This window comes from Scyliorhinus torazame, chromosome 12, assembly GCF_047496885.1.
Source record: "Scyliorhinus torazame isolate Kashiwa2021f chromosome 12, sScyTor2.1, whole genome shotgun sequence".
Lineage (NCBI taxonomy): Eukaryota > Metazoa > Chordata > Chondrichthyes > Carcharhiniformes > Scyliorhinidae > Scyliorhinus > Scyliorhinus torazame.
Window position 1 is genome coordinate 7,110,670 of NC_092718.1, and position 17,463 is coordinate 7,128,132.

Below are 17,463 nucleotides of genomic sequence, written 5' to 3' on the forward strand. Positions count from 1 at the left end.
CCAAATAGTGCTAGCCCCCAGCTTGGCTTGACCCGGACTTTCACCACCTTAGATATTGTTCCCGCCACTCCCCTCCAGAACCCCTCCAGTGCCGGGCATGACCAAAACACATGGACATGGTTCGCCGGGCTTCCGGAGCACCTCCCACATCTGTCCTCCACCCCAAAGAACCTACTCAGCCTCGCCCCCGTCATATGCGCTCTATGAACCACCTTAAATTGTATCAGGCTAAGCCTGGCACACGAGGAAGAGGAATTAACCCTACTTAGGGCATCAGCCCACAACCCCTCCTCAATCTCCTCCCCCAACTCCTCTTCCCATTTACCCTTCAGCTCCTCTACCAAAGCCTCCCCCTCTTCTTTCATCTCCTGGTAGATCGCCGACACCTTGCCCTCTCCGACCCATACGCCCAAAATCACCCTATCTTGAATCCCCTGTGCCGGGAGCAGCGGGAATTCCCTCACCTGCCACCTCACAAACGCCCTCACTTGCATGTACCTGAAAGCGTTTCTCGGGGGTAGCCCAAACTTCTCCTCCAGCGCCCCTAAGCTCGCATACGTCCCGTCAATGAACAGGTCCCCCATTCTTCTAATCCATGCCCGATGCCAGCTCTGAAATCCCCGGTCCATCCTTCCTGGGACAAACCGATGGTTGTTTCTAATCGGGGACCACACCGAGGCTCCCGTCGCACCCCTGTGCCATCTCCACTGCCCCCAGATCTTTAGCGTTGCCGCCACCACCGGGCTCGTGGTGTACCTTGTCGGCGAGAGCGGCAGCGGTGCCGTCACCAGCGCCCCCAGGCTCGTTCCTTTACAGGACGCCATCTCCAACCTCTTCCATGCCGCCCCCTCTCCCTCCATCACCCACTTACGGATCATTGCCACGTTGGCTGCCCAATAATAACCACCCAGATTCGGCAATGCCAACCCTCCTCTATCTCTGCTACACTCCAAGAACCCCCTCCTTACCCGCGGGGTCTTGCTCGCCCACACAAATCCCATAATGCTCCTGCTTACCCTCTTAACAAAGGCCTTAGTGATCACAATTGGGAGGCATTGGAATACAAAAAGAAATCTCGGGAGGACCACCATTTTAACCAACTGTACCCTACCCGCCAGCGAGAGGGGCAACATGTCCCACCTTTTAAAATCCTCCTCCATCTGTTTCACCAACAGCGTCAAATTAAGTTTGTGCAGTGCCCCCCAACTCCTAGCTACCTGAATCCCCAAATATCGAAAGCTCCTTTCCGCCCTCTTCAACGGTAGGTCGTCTATCCCTCTTCCCTGGTCCCCCGGATGGATCACAAAGAGCTCACTCTTTCCCACGTTGAGCTTATAGCCCGAAAAGTCTCCAAACTCCCGTAGGATCTGCATTACCTCAACCCTCCCCTCCACTGGATCCGTCACATACAGCAACAGGTCGTCTGCATACAGCGACACTCGATGTTCCTCTCCCCCTCGAACCACCCCCTTCCATTTCCCCGACTCCCTTAACGCCATGGCCAAAGGTTCAATTGCTAATGCAAACAACAGAGGGGACAGGGGGCACCCCTGCCTCGTCCCTCGATACAGCCGGAAATACTCCGACCTCCGCCGGTTCGTGACCACACTCGCCACCGGGGCTTTATACAGGAGCTTAACCCAACTAATAAACTCTCCCCCGAACCCAAACCTCCTCAACACTTCCCAGAGATACTCCCACTCTACCCGATCAAAGGCCTTCTCCGCGTCCATGGCTGTCACTCTCTCCGCTTCTCCCTCCACCGATGGCATCATTATCACATTTAAGAGCCTCTGCACATTAGTGTTTAATTGCCGACCCTTTACGAATTCCGCCTGGTCCTCGTGAATCGCCCCTGGGACACAGTCCTCAATCCTCATGGCCAACATTTTTGCCAGCAACTTAGCATCTACATTAAGGAGTGAGATCGGTCTATATGACCCACATTGCAGTGGGTCCTTATCCCGCTTCAAGATCAAAGAGATCGTCGCCTCCGACATTGTCGGGGGCAGGGTCCCCGCCTCCCTTGATTCATTGAAGGTCCTTACCAGCAACGGGGCTAACAGGTCTACATACTTCCTGTAGAACTCCACCGGGAACCCATCCGGCCCCGGGGCCTTCCCTGCCTGCATGCTCCCCAGTCCTTTAACCAGCTCCTCCACCCCAATTGGCATCCCCAGACCCGCCACCTCCTGCACCTCCACCCTTGGGAACCTCAACTGATCCAAGAATCGCCGCATCCCCTCTTTTCCCCCTGGGGGCTGGGACCTATACAGTTCCTCGTAAAAGGCCTTAAAAGCCTCATTCACTTTCCCTGCACTCCGCACCGTAGTTCCCCTGCCATCTTTGACTCCACCTATTTCCCTCGCTGCCATCCTCTTACGGAGCTGGTGTGCCAGCATCCGGCTCGCCTTCTCCCCATACTCGTACGTCGCCCCCTGTGCCTTCCTCCACTGTGCCTCTGCCTTCCCTGTGGTCAACAGGTGAGACTTCATCTCACCCTGAGTAGTCCCTCATCCTGAGCCTCTGCAAAGCTCCTGTCCACCCTTAAAATCTCCCCCACTAACCTCTCCCTTTCCCTGCCCTCTCTCTTCACCCTGTGAGCCCTGACGGAGATTAACTCTCCCCTGACCACCACCTTCAGCGCCTCCCATACTACTCCCACCTGCACGTCCCCGTTGTCGTTAGCCTCCAGATATCTTTCAATACACCCCCGCACCCTCCCACACACTTCCTTGTCCGCCAGCAGTCCCACATCCAACCTCCACAACGGGCGTTGGTCCCTCTCCTCCCCCAGCTCCAGCTCCACCCAGTGCGGGGCATGGTCTGAAATGGCTATGGCTGAATACTCCGTCCCTCCACTTTCGGGATCAGTGCCCTGCCCAAAACAAAAAAATCTATCCGGGAGTAGGCCTGATGTACGTGGGAGAATAAAGAAAATTCTCTGGCCAAAGGTCTGGCAAATCTCCACGGATCTACTCCCCCCATCTGCTCCCTAAACCCCCGAAGCACCTTGGCCGCAGCCGGCCTCCTCCCCGTCCTAGATCTGGAACGATCTATTGCTGGGTCCAGCACCGTGTTAAAATCCCCACCCATTATCAAACTCCCTACCTCCAGGTCCGGAATACGCCCCAACATCCGTTTCATGAATCCAGCATCGTCCCAGTTTGGGGCATATACATTCACCATCACCACCTCCGTCCCCTGCAACCTACCACTCACCATCACGTATCGGCCTCCCTTGTCCGCTACTATGTTCTTGGCCTCAAACGACACCCGTTTTCCCACCAGTATTGCCACCCCTCTATTCTTCGCATCCAGCCCCGAATGGAACACCTGCCCCACCCATCCCTTCCTTAACCTGACCTGATCTGCCACCTTCAGATGTGTCTCCTGGAGCATGACCACGTCTGCCTTCAGTCCCTTTAGGTGTGCGAACACTCGGGCCCTCTTAACCGGCTCATTTAGCCCTCTCACATTCCACGTGATCAGCCGGATTGCCCCCCCCCCCCCCCGCCGACTAGCCATCTCCTATCTTAGGCCAGTCCCGTGCTCGCGTCTCCCGCACCCTCCAGTCCCCCAGGCGGGGGAACCCCCGCCCCGACCACCTCTTCCATTTTCAGTTCCTCCTCGGACAGTGCAGCAGCAACCTTAGAATCCCCCCCCCACACCCCCCCCCCCCCCCCCCCCACTGGATCCACATCTAGCTCTTTTGCTCCCCCCATATTACTTCCGTGAGTCAGCTGACCGCTGCTTCACCGTCCTCTGTCCCCCCCCCTTTGGCGCAGGAAGAAGCCCGCGCTTTCCTGAACCAGCCCCGCCCCATGTGGCGCAGCTCCTGTTGCGGCCATTATCCCAGTTCCCTCATCCCCGAGTCTCACCTCCCTCCAGGACCGACGCCCACATTCCCCCATCATCATCATTTTGTCGACAGAAAAGAAAAAAGGAAACTTTAGGAATTTTAACCAGAACTCTACCCACATCCCCATCCATCATCACACCCACAAAATATTCTTTACCCATATTTCCAACCCCATATACAACCACATCCCCTCAGTTCGAGTCCAGTTTTTCCATCTGTATAAAGGTCCAAGCCTCTTCTGGCGTTTCAAAATAATCGTGTCTGTCCTGATAAGTGACCCACAGTCGCGCAGGCTGCAGCATGCCGAACCTGACTCTTTTTCTATGCAGCACCGCCTTGGCCCGGTTGAAGCCAGCTCTCCTCCTTACCACCTCCGCGCTCCAATCCTGGTACACTCGGATCACCGCGTTCTCCCATCTACTGCTCCGCACCTTCTTGGCCCATCTCAGCACACTTTCTTTGTCCGCGAAGCGATGGAACCTTGCCACTATCGCCCTTGGCGGCTCATCTGCCTTGGGTCTCCTCGCCAGGACCCGGTGAGCCCCTTCCAGCCCCAGGGGGTCGGAGAGGCCTCCGCACCCATCAGCGACTGTAGCATCGTACTCACGTACGCCCCGGCATCAGCTCCCTCCACTCCTTCGGGAAGACCCAGAATCCGGAGGTTCTTCCTCCTCGACCTGTTCTCCAGGACCTCAATTCTCTCGGCCCACCTCCTGTGCACCGCCTCGTGCGCCTCCATTTTTACCGCCAGGCCCTGGATATCGTCCTCATTGGTGATCACCTTATCGTTCACCTCACGAAGCTCCACCGCCTGGGTCTTCTGGGTCTCCTTCAGCCCCTCGATCACCAACAGCATTTGCGCCAGCACCTCCTTTTTCAGCTCCCCCACACATCACCCGAGGAACTCCTGCTGGTCTGGCCCCCACGCTGCTCGCTCTCCGCCCTCCGCCATCTTGCCTTCTTCCCCTCGTTTTGATCTCTGCTCCAGGGCCTCTTTCCTCGTTGTTTCACCGCTGCTCCCTGGCAAATATTGTAGGGGGGGACCTCACTGCTCCTTCCCACACGGGATTAATCTGAAAAAAGCTCCGTTGGGGCTCCTCTGGAGAGCCCGAAAGTCCGTTTTCGCGGGAGCTGCCGAAACGCGCGGCTTAGCTCCGCATCACCGCAACCGGAAGTCTCTGTCTGCAGTGTTAGGACTCAAGGTCCCCGCTGATGATGAGGCAGAAGATTCCTTGAGTTCCTGCCATCATTTAGCACCATGTAGGGTATATGTGCCAAATGTAGAAGTTACATCACAGTTACTAGATAATTAGAGTGTCCAAGGTGTTTGTCTCCATGGCTACTAAAGTGCCTCACACACCTCAGATTAAATTTGTACTAGTGTTCCTGTTAATGTGTGGATATCTCAATCTGCCAGCCCCGACTGTTCCCAGTGCTTTGACCTAGAATTGATCTACCATTGAGGCAGCAGTGCCAAGAACAACCCTTTCTAAATCTGCCAGTGGACAGAATTCACAGAGAATAAAACCAGTTCGTGAGAAAGAAACACAAGGCCCACAGACTGCAGTTAGGACCCCCCAATACAGAATGTAAAGTGTTGTTATTGAGCTAAGGAACTTTGTTACTTCATCTATTTAAGAAACGATTCACAAACAAATCAATAAATCTTTGATTTTTCGATTGCAGTTTCATGCAATTCATTATTATCCACGTCCTCAATTCCTAAGCCACACACAACAGATTAACCACAGACAAGAGTGTTGGATTGGCTTGAACAGAAGAAATAATTGAAAAAGTTACATTAAAAGAATAATAATAATCGCTTATCGTCACAAGTAGGCATCAATGAAGCTACTGTGAAAAGCCCCTAGTCGCCACATTCCGGCACCTGTTCGGGGATGCTGGTACAGGAATTGAACCCGCGCTGCTGGCCTTGTTCTGCATTACAAGCTAGCTGTTTAGCCCACTGTGCTAAACCAGCCCCCAGAAAGGTTCTGGCCTCAAGCAGTCACAATGAATCTTCATTTCAAAATGCTTTTGAATGCTCTTTAAAAATTATACTTGAAAGTAATATAGAAGGGAAAACATGCAAGTCTTTACTTTTTGTGGGGTGTTACTGTGTGAAAATGGCTGTCATGTTTGTCCACATAACCGTGTCACTGTCCTTCCGGTCATGTATTGTGAAGCACTTTGAGATGATCCTGAGAGATGCGATAAGCCACAATGTAAAGGGGAACCCTATCACTATCCGAGGTGGGAGTTCTGTAGGTCATGTTGACAATGGTGTCACCAAGCTCCCACTCTGGTTCCAGATTTTAGATATCTGAGACTTTGACCAGTGATTAAAACACAACCTGAGCACTTCCGGGTGCGGCGATGACCAGCTAAGTCGCACGTTTCGGCAGCTCCCGGTGGAACGGACTTTTGGGCTCTTGATAGGAGCCCCAACGGCAATTTTAACGGCTGAAAACACCGTGCGGTAAACCAGAAGGGTGTTCCCCCTGGACACGGATGGAAAAAGGAGAGGAAAGTGGCCGGATTGCAACGGATCCTTTGGAACAACGGCAAGGAAGGCAAGCAGGAACCAAGATGGCGTCGGAAGGTGGCAGTTTCATATGGGGCCCTGAACAACAAGAGTTTTTGAAACGCTGCGTGGAGGAGATAAAAAAGGAAATGAAGAAAGAGTTGTTGGCCCCGATATTACAGGCGATTGAAGGGCTGAAAGAGGAACAAAAGACCCAGGAGCAGGAGCTTCGGGTCGTGAAGGCGAAAGCAGCAGAGAATGAAAACGACATACAGGGCCTGGTGGTGAAGTCGGAGATACAGGAGGCACACCAGAAACGATCTGTGGAGAGGTTGGAGGCACTGGAAAATAACGCAAGGAGGAACAACTTGAGGATTCTTGGCCTTCCTGAAGGTGTGGAGGGGGCGGACGTCGGGGCATATGTGAGCACGATGCTGCACTCGTTAATGGGAGCGGAGGCCCCGACGGGTCCGTTGGAGGTGGAGGGAGCATACCGAGTTATGGTGCGAGGACCGAGAGCAGGAGAAGCTCCCAGAGCCATAGTGGTGAGATTTCTCCGTTTTAAGGATAGAGAAATGGTCCTTAGATGGGCGAAGAAAACTCGGTGTAGTAAATGGGAGAACGCGGTGATCCGCGTCTATCAAGATTGGAGTGCGGAGGTGGCGAGAAGGAGGGCGAGCTTTAATCGGGCCAAAGCGGTACTTCACAAAAAAAAGATAAAGTTTGGAATGCTGCAACCGGCAAGACTGTGGGTCACATATCAAGGGAGGCACCACTACTTTGAGACGGCGGATGAAGCGTGGACTTTTATTGTAGAAGAAAAATTGGAATGATTGGACTACGAAAATGAACGTTTGGACAAAGTGGTGGGACGAGTGGGGGGGGGGGGGGGGGGGGGGGGCGAAGAGGGATTGTATGATTAATCCTGCGGTATGGTAACTTTTCTTTCTCCCACAGGTGGTGATGGGGGGAGGTGGGGAGGGAGAGGAGATGGGGCGTTGGCCATGGGAGGCGGGGCCGAGGGAGAGGCGCGGGCTTGGTTCCCGCGCTATGATAATTATGGCGGGAATAGAGAAGCAGGAAGGAGGGGGCGCCGCACGGGGCGAGCCGTGATCACGGGGGGAAGCCGAGGTCAGCCAGAGTTTGCTGACTTCTGGGAGCAACATGGGGGGAGTAATTACGCTAGCGGGGGGTCTAGCGGGGGGGGGGGGGGAGGGGGGAATTACTGGGTTGCTGCTGCTGGGGAAAGGGGGGAGTGGGTGCGGGAAAGGATGGGCGGGGGGGCACCGTCTGGGAGAAATACGGCCGCGTGGGAACTGGGCGAGAAGCTGGAAAAAGATGATGGCTAACCGGCAAGGGGGGGGGGGGGTGGGAAGCCCCCCAACTCGGCTGATCACGTGGAACGTGAGGGGGCTTAACGGGCCGATAAAGAGGGCACGAGTACTCGCACACCTTAAGAAACTTAAAGCAGATGTGGTCATGTTACAGGAAACGCACCTGAAACTGATAGATCAGGTTAGGTTGCGCAAAGGATGGGTAGGGCAGGTGTTCCATTCGGGGCTGGATGCGAAAAACAGGGGGGTGGCTATATTAGTGGGGAAGCGGGTAATGTTCGAGGCAAAGACTATAGTGGCGGATAACGGGGGCAGATACGTGATGGTGAGTGGCAAATTACAGGGAGAGATGGTGGTGTTGGTAAACGTGTATGCCCCGAATTGGGACGATGCCAATTTTATGAGGCGAATGCTAGGACGCATCCCAGACCTAGAGACCGGAAAGCTGATAATGGGGGGAGACTTTAACACGGTGTTGGAACCAAGGCTGGATAGGTCGAAGTCCAGGACTGGTAGGAGGCCGGCAGCAGCCAAGGTGCTTAAGGATTTTATGGAGCAGATGGGAGGGGTGGACCCGTGGAGATTCAGTAGACCTAGGAGTAAGGAGTTCTCGTTTTTCTCCTATGTCCATAAAGTCTATTCACGCATAGACTTTTTTGTGTTGGGTAGGGCATTGATCCCGAGGGTGAGGGGAACGGAATATACGGCTATAGCCATTTCGGATCATGCCCCACACTGGGTAGACTTGGAGATAGGGGAGGAAACAAGAGGGCGTCCACCCTGGAGAATGGATATGGGACTAATGGCGGATGAGGGGGTGTGCTTAAGGGTGAGGGGATGCATTGAAAAGTACTTGGAACTCAATGACAATGGGGAGGTTCAGGTGGGAGTGGTCTGGGAGGCGTTGAAGGCGGTGGTTAGGGGGGAGCTGATATCAATAAGGACACATAAAGGGAAGCAGGAGAGTAAGGAACGGGAGCGGTTGTTGCAAGAACTTTTGAGGGTGGACAGACAGTATGCGGAAGCACCGGAGGAGGGACTGTATAGGGAAAGGCAAAGGCTGCATGTGGAATTTGACTTGCTGACCACAGGCACTGCAGAGGCACAATGGAGGAAGGCGCAGGGTGTACAGTATGAATATGGAGAGAAGGCGAGCAGATTGCTGGCACACCAATTGAGGAAAAGGGGAGCAGCGAGGGAAATAGGAGGGGTGAGAGACGAAGATGGAGAGACGGAGCGGGGAGCGGAGAGAGTGAATGAAGTGTTTAAGACATTTTATAAAAAATTGTATGAAGCTCAACCCCCGGATGGGAGGGAGAGAATGATGGAGTTTTTGGATCGGCTGGAAATTCCCAAGGTGGAAGAGCAGGAAAGGATGGGATTGGGAGCACAGATCACGGTAGAAGAAGTGGTGAAAGGAATTAGGAACATGCAGACGGGAAAGGCCCCGGGACCGGACGGATTCCCAGTTGAATTTTACAGAAAATATTTGGACTTGCTCGCCCCGCTACTGACGAGGACCTTCAACGAGGCAAAGGAAAGGGGACAACTGCCCCCGACTATGTCAGAAGCAACGATATCGCTTCTTTTAAAGAAGGAAAAGGATCCGCTACAATGCGGGTCCTACAGACCAATCTCCCTCCTCAATGTAGATGCCAAGGTCTTGGCCAAGGTAATGGCAATGAGAATAGAGGAATGTGTCCCGGGGGTGGTTCATGAGGACCAAACTGGGTTTGTGAAGGGGAGACAGCTGAACACGAACATACGGAGGTTGTTAGGGGTAATGATGATGGCCCCACCAGAGGGTGAAACGGAGATAGTAGTGGCGATGGATGCCGAGAAAGCATTTGATAGAGTGGAGTGGGATTATCTGTGGGAGGTGTTGAGGAGGTTTGGGTTCGGAGAGGGGTATGTTAGATGGGTGCAGCTGTTGTATAGGGCCCCAGTGGCGAGTGTGGTCACGAATGGACGGGGATCGGCATATTTTCGGCTCCATAGAGGGACAAGGCAGGGATGTCCTCTGTCCCCATTACTGTTTGCACTGGCGATTGAGCCCCTGGCGATAGCGCTGAGAGGTTCCAAGGGATGGAGGGGAATACTTAGGGGAGGAGAGGAACACCGGGTATCTTTATATGCGGATGATCTGCTACTATATGTGGCAGATCCAGCGGAGGGGATGCCAGAAATAATGCGGATACTTGGGGAGTTTGGGGATTTTTCAGGGTATAAATTGAACATGGGAAAGAGTGAGCTGTTTGTGGTGCATCCAGGGGAGCAGAGTAGAGAAATAGAAGACCTACCGTTGAGGAAGGTAACAAGAGACTTTCGTTACCTGGGGATCCAGATAGCTAAGAATTGGGGCACATTGCACAGGCTAAATTTGACGCAGTTGGTGGAACAGATGGAGGAAGATTTCAAGAGATGGGACATGGTAGCATTGTCAATGGCAGGGAGGGTGCAGGCAGTTAAGATGGTGGTCCTCCCGAGATTCCTTTTTGTGTTTCAGTGTCTCCCGGTGGTGATCACGAGGGCTTTTTTCAAAAGGATAGAAAAGAGTATTATGGGTTTTGTTTGGGCCGGGAAGACTCCGAGAGTGAGGAAGGGATTCTTACAGCGTAGTAGGGATAGGGGGGGGCTGGCACTACCGAGCCTAAGTGAGTATTATTGGGCCGCTAATATTTCAATGGTGAGTAAGTGGATGGGAGAGGAGGAAGGAGCGGCGTGGAAGAGATTAGAGAGGGCGTCCTGTAGGGGGACCAGCCTGCAGGCTATGGTGACAGCCCCATTGCCGTTCTCACCAAGGAACTATACCACGAGTCCGGTGGTGGTAGCTACACTGAAGATTTGGGGACAGTGGAGACGACATAGGGGAAAGACCGGAGCACTGGGGGGGTCCCCGATAAGAAACAACCATAGGTTTGCCCCGGGGGGAATGGATGGGGGATATGGAATGTGGCAAAGAGCAGGTATAACGCAATTGAAAGATCTATTTGTGGATGGGAAGTTTGCGAGTCTGGGAGCGCTGACCGAGAAATATGGGTTGCCCCAAGGGAATGCATTCAGGTACATGCAATTGAGGGCTTTTGCGAGGCAGCAGGTGAGGGAATTCCCGCAGCTCCCGACACAAGAGGTGCAGGACAGAGTCATCTCAAAGAAATGGGTGGGGGACGGTAAGGTGTCGGATATATATAGGGAAATGAGAGACGAAGGGGAGACTATGATGGACGAACTAAAAGGGAAATGGGAAGAAGAGCTAGGGGAGGAGATTGAGGAGGGAATGTGGGCAGATGCCCTAAACAGGGTAAACTCGTCGTCCTCGTGCGCAAGGCTAAGCCTGATTCAGTTTAAGGTATTATACAGGGCACATATGACTGGAACACGGCTCAGTAAATTTTTTGGGGTGGAGGATAGGTGTGCGAGGTGCTCGAGAAGCCCAGCGAATCATACCCATATGTTTTGGTCATGCCCGGCACTACAGGGGTTTTGGATGGGGGTGACAAAGGTGCTTTCGAAAGTAGTAGGAGTCCGGGTCGAACCAAGCTGGGGGTTGGCTATATTTGGGGTTGCACAAGAGCCGGGAGTGCAGGAGGCGAAAGAGGCCGATGTTTTGGCCTTTGCGTCCCTAGTAGCCCGGCGCAGAATATTGCTAATGTGGAAAGAAGCCAAGCCCCCGGGGGTGGAGACCTGGATAAATGATATGGCGGGGTTCATAAAGTTAGAGCGGATTAAGTTCGTCCTAAGGGGGTCGGCTCAAGGGTTTACTAGGCGGTGGCAACCGTTCGTCGAATATCTTGCGGAAGGATAGATAGGGGAGAACAAAGAAGGCAGCAGCAGCAGCCCAGGACTTGGGGGGTGGGGGGTGGGGGGGGGGGTGTGGCCTGAGACAAGGCAGTTGCCAATTAGGGCTAGTTTTTATTTTTTGTTATTTAATATTTATTTATTTGTTGTTGGTTTTTTTTTGTTCTTGTTTAAATAAAAAAAAGGTCATTATTATCTGTATTGTTATAATGTTGTGTAAAGGATGCACAATGTACTGTGTTGGTTGACCAAAAATTTTCAATAAAATATTATTTTAAAAAAAAACACACAACCTCAGAAGAATCTGATAAGAAATGGTTAATCAAATCAGAATAATTCTTTAACAGGAGAAGCTAAAAATTCAACTTACTGACAACTTACTTCTTTCTGGGTTTATGTGAAATTGGAAGTACAATATGGGAGCTCTACCATTATTTGGGCAGATGTAACAAAGTTCCAACCTTGGTAAAAACTTTAAATGGCTCAATAAACTTCTTGGGCGGCGAGAATCCCGCCCCAACACCGGCTGCCGTATTCTCCGGCGTCGCTTTTTGGGCGGGGGCAGGACTCACGCCACGCCGGTCGGAAGCCGTTGGCAGCACCCCCCCCCCCCCCCCCCCCCCCCCCTTGATTCTCCGGAACCTGATGAGCCGAGCGGCTGTCCGGTTTTGGCCAGTCCTGCCGGCGTGGGTTACGCACGATGGGACCTGGCAGGTAAGTCGGCGTGGGCGGTCCTTGGGGGGTGTGGGGGAATCTGACCCCGGGGGGCCCCCACGGTGGCCTGGCCCACGATCGGGGCCCACCGATCTGCGGGCGGGCCTGTGCCGTGGGGGCACTTCTTCCTTCTGCGCCGGCCCCTGTAGAGCTCCGCCATGGCCGTCGCGGAGAAGAGAACCCCCCGCGCATGTGGCAAAATACGACGGCCAGTCTGCGCATGTGCGGATTCATGCCCGCGGTTCCGCGCATGTGTGAACTCGCGCAGTCCCTTCAGCGCCAGCTGGAGCGGCGCCAACCCCTCCGGCGTCCACCTAGCCACCGAGACAGGTGAGAATTCTTCACCTTGGGGGGCCCGTTGATGCTGGAGTCGTTGGCACCGGTTTTCCCACCGGCGTGGGGACTTAGTCCCCGGACGGGAGAATCCCGGCCCTTATTCCTAATCCATATCGCAAACACTCTTTGTTTCTACGTTAAACTGCGCCCAGCTAGTAACTGTGATACTGAAATGTTGATTTCAGTTCTTGCTCGCCTTGGAAAGCATCCAATTAACTTCTTCTTGTAACTGAGTTGGGGGTGTTCAGAATAAATCAGGGAGAAAATTAGATTTCACGCGAGGGCCTTTAGATGTTTTTATTCTCGACCAACGAAAGGGGGAGTTCCTTACGAGGAATTTATTTCTGCGTTTGTCCTTTTAAATTCAGAAATCAAAGCAGGAAGCTGAAAATAGCAAAGTCAGAAATAAAAACAGAAAATGCTGGATAAACTCAGCAGGTCCAGCAGCGTCTGTGGGGAGAGAGACAGAGTTATTGAGTCCGCCTTCTTCGTGTTATGTTAGATATGTTCACAGTTCAGTTCAGAGACTAGTTTCAATAAATACACTGTAATTGTAAAGAAGACCGACTTCAACAGGAAATGGATGATATCTACCCTTACTTTCCTTTACCGAAATCATGGCATCGTTAGAAACCCAAGAATGGCATGGTTCCCCTACCTGAGATGGGATATGTATTCTTAAATTGGCCATCCCAAAAATACCTTTTACACAGATATAAATCTCAATCCATTATTCCTACATAAAGGAAATAAATTAACTAAAATATTTAAAACTGCAACATTTAATGTCCATTAAACCAAATCGCACTGGAACGTACCCAAGGATTATTGAAAGTTATCCAGTGTTTCACTCGGTCACCAAACGTCTCAAAACACAAGTTGGCATAATCATTGAAGAAGTTGATCAGACTGTTGTTCTGCCAGCCTCCATATCTGTCTTGAAGCGCCTACAATAGCAATGATGATAGAGTATTGTCAGTTACAGGAAGATAAACATTCAATGCACAAGGGCCATTTGATCCAACATGTCTGTTCCTCTCAATGAACTATGAAGAGTTTACCAACTCTTCCAGGCTTGCATAAACACAGATAAAACTTGCAACAAAAGAAACACCTTGGTGATCAAAACTAAATTTAGATCTTGGCTGGTGCAGAGCCCTCACTGTCGCACCTGGAAAGGTCAGAGCTCCAATCTCCAGCGTAAACGCGGACTGTGACAGGGAAGTGGGTGGAGGTGGTAGCAATGTTACCAGTGGCTTCAGTGTTCAAGCTTGGAGAGGACAAAATAAGGTCAGAGTTCCCACTCCCGATTACTATCCAGTGAATCTTGATAGCAGGAACTTGTTGTCTGGTGAGGGTATGATTGGGATCAACCAAAATATCCATTAGCCTCAATGTGCTCCAGTGTGAAAATGAAAAATGAAAATGGCTTATTGTCACGAGTAGGATTCAATAAAGTTACTGTGAAAAGCCCCTAGTCACCACATTCCGGCGCCTGTTCGAGGAGGCCGGTTCGGGAATTGAACCCGCGCTGCTGGCCTTGTTCTGCATTACAAGCCAGCTGTTTAGCCCACTGTGCTAAACCAGCCACTGGTGAGGGAAAAGCTGGATGATATCATCCTCCGAGAGTGTGGGGCTAGGAAAGGCTTGGGGTCAGCACTTATCTGTGGATTTATAACCTTACAAATGTCAGGAAGATTTGCAATCACCTGGGAAATGTGATGAATGTAAGAAATTGTTATATACTATATTTTATGTTTTGTCATAGTAATGTTATTAAAAACGCTGGGTTCAAACACATACAGGCAGTCTGTCTGCAAAAGCTGTGAATAAGGGGTAATAAAAGTGAGATTATCATTGGTTTTAATCGTTTACTTACTTACAGAGAAATGGTAATGGAACATTGTTTATGTTTGGGAGGTTCGTTGGGGTGTAGAACATTTATGGGAGATTGTGTTTAGTCCTATCTAAGCAAGTCATGGGACATCTTTATGGAATGAGACTGGAGAATGCCTTATGCTTGGGATCCAGATAATGTAATTAATAGGAGGAGCCAGGACTGTCTGTATTTTTGCACTTGCCATAATATTTTAGTCTGACAAGACAGAAGAATTTTCAGGGTTGTTCCTAAAAGGGCCTCTCTCCACAGGTCTGCATAGAGATACAAGAAATCCTGACTGTTAAGTTTATTTATACATACATAGATACATAAAAGATAGGAGCAGGAGGAGGCCTTTTGGCCCTTCGAGCCTGCTCTGCCATTCATCACGATCATGGCTGTTCATCCAACTCAATAGCCTAATCCTGCTTTCTCCCCATAGCCTTAGATCCAATTCTCCCCAAGTGCTATATCCAGCCGCCTCTTGAATATATTCAAAGTTTTAGCATCAACTGCTTCCTGTGGTAATGAATTCCACAGGCTCACCACTCTTTGTGTGAAGAAATGTCTTCTTATCTCTGTCCGAAATGGTTTACCCTGAATCCTCAGACTGTAACCCCTGGTTCTGGAGACATCCATCATCGGGAACATCTTCCCTGCATCTACCCTGTCCAGTCCTGTTAGAATTTTATAAGTCTCTATGAGATCCCCCCTCATTCTTCTGAACTCCAGCGAGAACAATCCCAACCTAGTCAATCTCTCCTCACATGACAGACCCGTCATTCCTGGAATCAGTCTGGTAAACCTTCACTGCACTCCCTTATAAGTGGCATTTGAACTGTAATGGGCTGTTTAATTGGAATATACAGTGGTAGGTGTAGATTGGGAGTTAAAGTTTTTTCCCCCTTTTATTTAAGAACTATTTTAACTGTTAATTGGAAAAATATTACTGTATTGCTAATGTGATTGAATCTGTGTTTAAATTAAAGTTGGTTTTAACATAAAAGATACCTACTGCTGAGTGTTATCACTGCTGCGGTTTAGTAATCTCCCTCACGGTCTTATAAATTGCACATTGTGGGGATTGTCATACCGGAGTCCTAATAGAACACCTACTTCATGGAAGATAGACGATTTAGACAGAGCCGTAGAATCACGGATAAAGAGTAACATTGCTGTCCTCTCAATAAAAAGACATGATCCTTTGAAAGAAATCCAAGAAAGATGGCCACATGGGTGATGTCTGTCCTGTGTTCATAGAACTCAAACTCTCCATGATCAAGAGAGGAAGACAAATTGCAATAAAAACCATAAAATACATAGAACCTGTAGGGGCTGTCGATGTTTAGTGTTCAGCCATAGCTCTGAGCTTTTTAAATCATTTTTGGGATGTGGGGGTCATTCTGTCATTTATTGCTCATCCTCAGCTGCCCCGAGAAGGTGATGGTGTGCCTTGGGCCTTCTCCTTGAACCTCTGCAGTTTTTGTGACTCACACAGATGTCAACACGTTCCAAACGGTGTTCAAAATGTTTTTGCACAAACCTGAGGGAGGTCCCCATGGTACAGGGTTGCTATGGGCTGGATCTTGTTCTCCAGGAGGGTGTTTATGAGCTCGTTATAGTGCATGATTCCTTTGTCATTGACTCGCTCAGCTGTACAACATGGAGAGATGAGAAACAGACAAACTGTGACTTAAAAGGGAAACAAAGTTATTTGACAACATTAAAGATTTTCTCCACCAGCCTTCTTTGCTCCAGTCTTCCTGCGCTGTCTGCACATTTTCACCTGGTGGCGATCTCCTCCCACGAGTGTAAAGAGGCTGCTTCACAGGCATTAATCCTGTGAGGGAAACGCTTAGGGGGGAATCAGCCTTAGAGGTAGGTGCTGAGAGAACGGAAAAGCTGGGAGTCAGCGGGCAGCTGGGAGTTTGTACCGTAACACTAAGGCAGAATCTCATTGGCAGGAAGACTGAAATCATCTGGGGGGCAGAGTGATTTTCAGAGTGCAGTAAGGAGACTTAGACAAGGCGGGCATGGGCAGCACGGTGGCGCAGTGGTAGCACTGCGGTCTCACGGCGCCGAGGTCCCTGGTTTGATCTCGGCTCTGAGTCACTGTGCGTGTGGAGTTTGCACATTCTCCCCTTGTTTGCGTGGGTTTCACCCCCACAACCCAAAGATGTGCAAGGTAGGTGGATTGAACACGCTAAATTGCCCCTTAATTGAAAAAAATGAATTGGGTACTGTAAATTTATTTTTAAAAAGACAAGGCGGGTGCATCTGAAGTGGCCGGAATATACAGTAAAAGTGTTGTCTCTTCTCAGTAGAAGGATATGAACGGATGGATGAGGAAGTCACGCCTTCACACCTCAGTGCCTCCTCCCCCGGCAGTGCCAACCTGACTGCCTCCTGGAACCGAGTGCCAACTTGGTACTGCCCCTGGCATCCTGGCAGTGCCATGTTGCCTCTGCCAGGGTGCTGGGGGCAGTGCCATGTTGGCACTCAGGGTTCCAGGGGGCAGCACTCAGAGCACCAAGCCTTTCTAGGAAGCAGTTCAGAACAAGCCTCTTCAAAAAAACTGCGTTAGAAACAACAATTGCTGAAAACAGGAAGCACTTCACAGTTAGCGGACTGAGAAGAGCTATAAAAACAAAGAATGGTGAACTGATTTGTGCCTACCGCAAATCCCATTTTGTGGCTCTCCCGCAATTCTCCCCACTTAGCGACATAAGCGTCGGGCACACACGGCCGGCGAACCCCTCCCCCCCCCCCCCCACCATGATCACAAAATGAGAGCTGTTACCTTTGATTCCAGTGGGTATAATTCGAGGCCAGGAGATAGAAAAGCGATAATGATTGACTTTCAACTCCTTTAGCAGGGTAATGTCCTCCTGTAAGAGAACGCCGGGTTAACCAGGCTTTGAGCAAATGAGGACGATTGACTCAAGCAGCTTCCTCATCAGAGAAAACATCGAGACAAAACCAAGTAGCTAGCAGAGAGGAAAAGAGAGGTTAATGT

The 17,463-nt window shown here is 50.9% G+C and overlaps 1 protein-coding gene across 9 annotated transcripts in view; it reads right to left on the minus strand.

Annotated features, from left to right (window-relative positions):
- The window catches only part of LOC140387370 (lactase-like protein), a 113,206-nt gene that overhangs the window by 43,160 nt on the left and 52,583 nt on the right, over positions 1-17,463 (minus strand). For all 9 annotated transcript variants that reach the window (XM_072470362.1, XM_072470364.1, XM_072470360.1 and 6 more), the window contains 3 exons: positions 17,248-17,335; positions 15,991-16,100; positions 13,387-13,515 (listed from right to left, as the gene is read on the minus strand). In XM_072470362.1, coding sequence (XP_072326463.1) covers positions 13,387-13,515; positions 15,991-16,100; positions 17,248-17,335 — 327 coding nt within the window. The remainder of the gene's footprint in view (positions 1-13,386; positions 13,516-15,990; positions 16,101-17,247; positions 17,336-17,463) is intronic.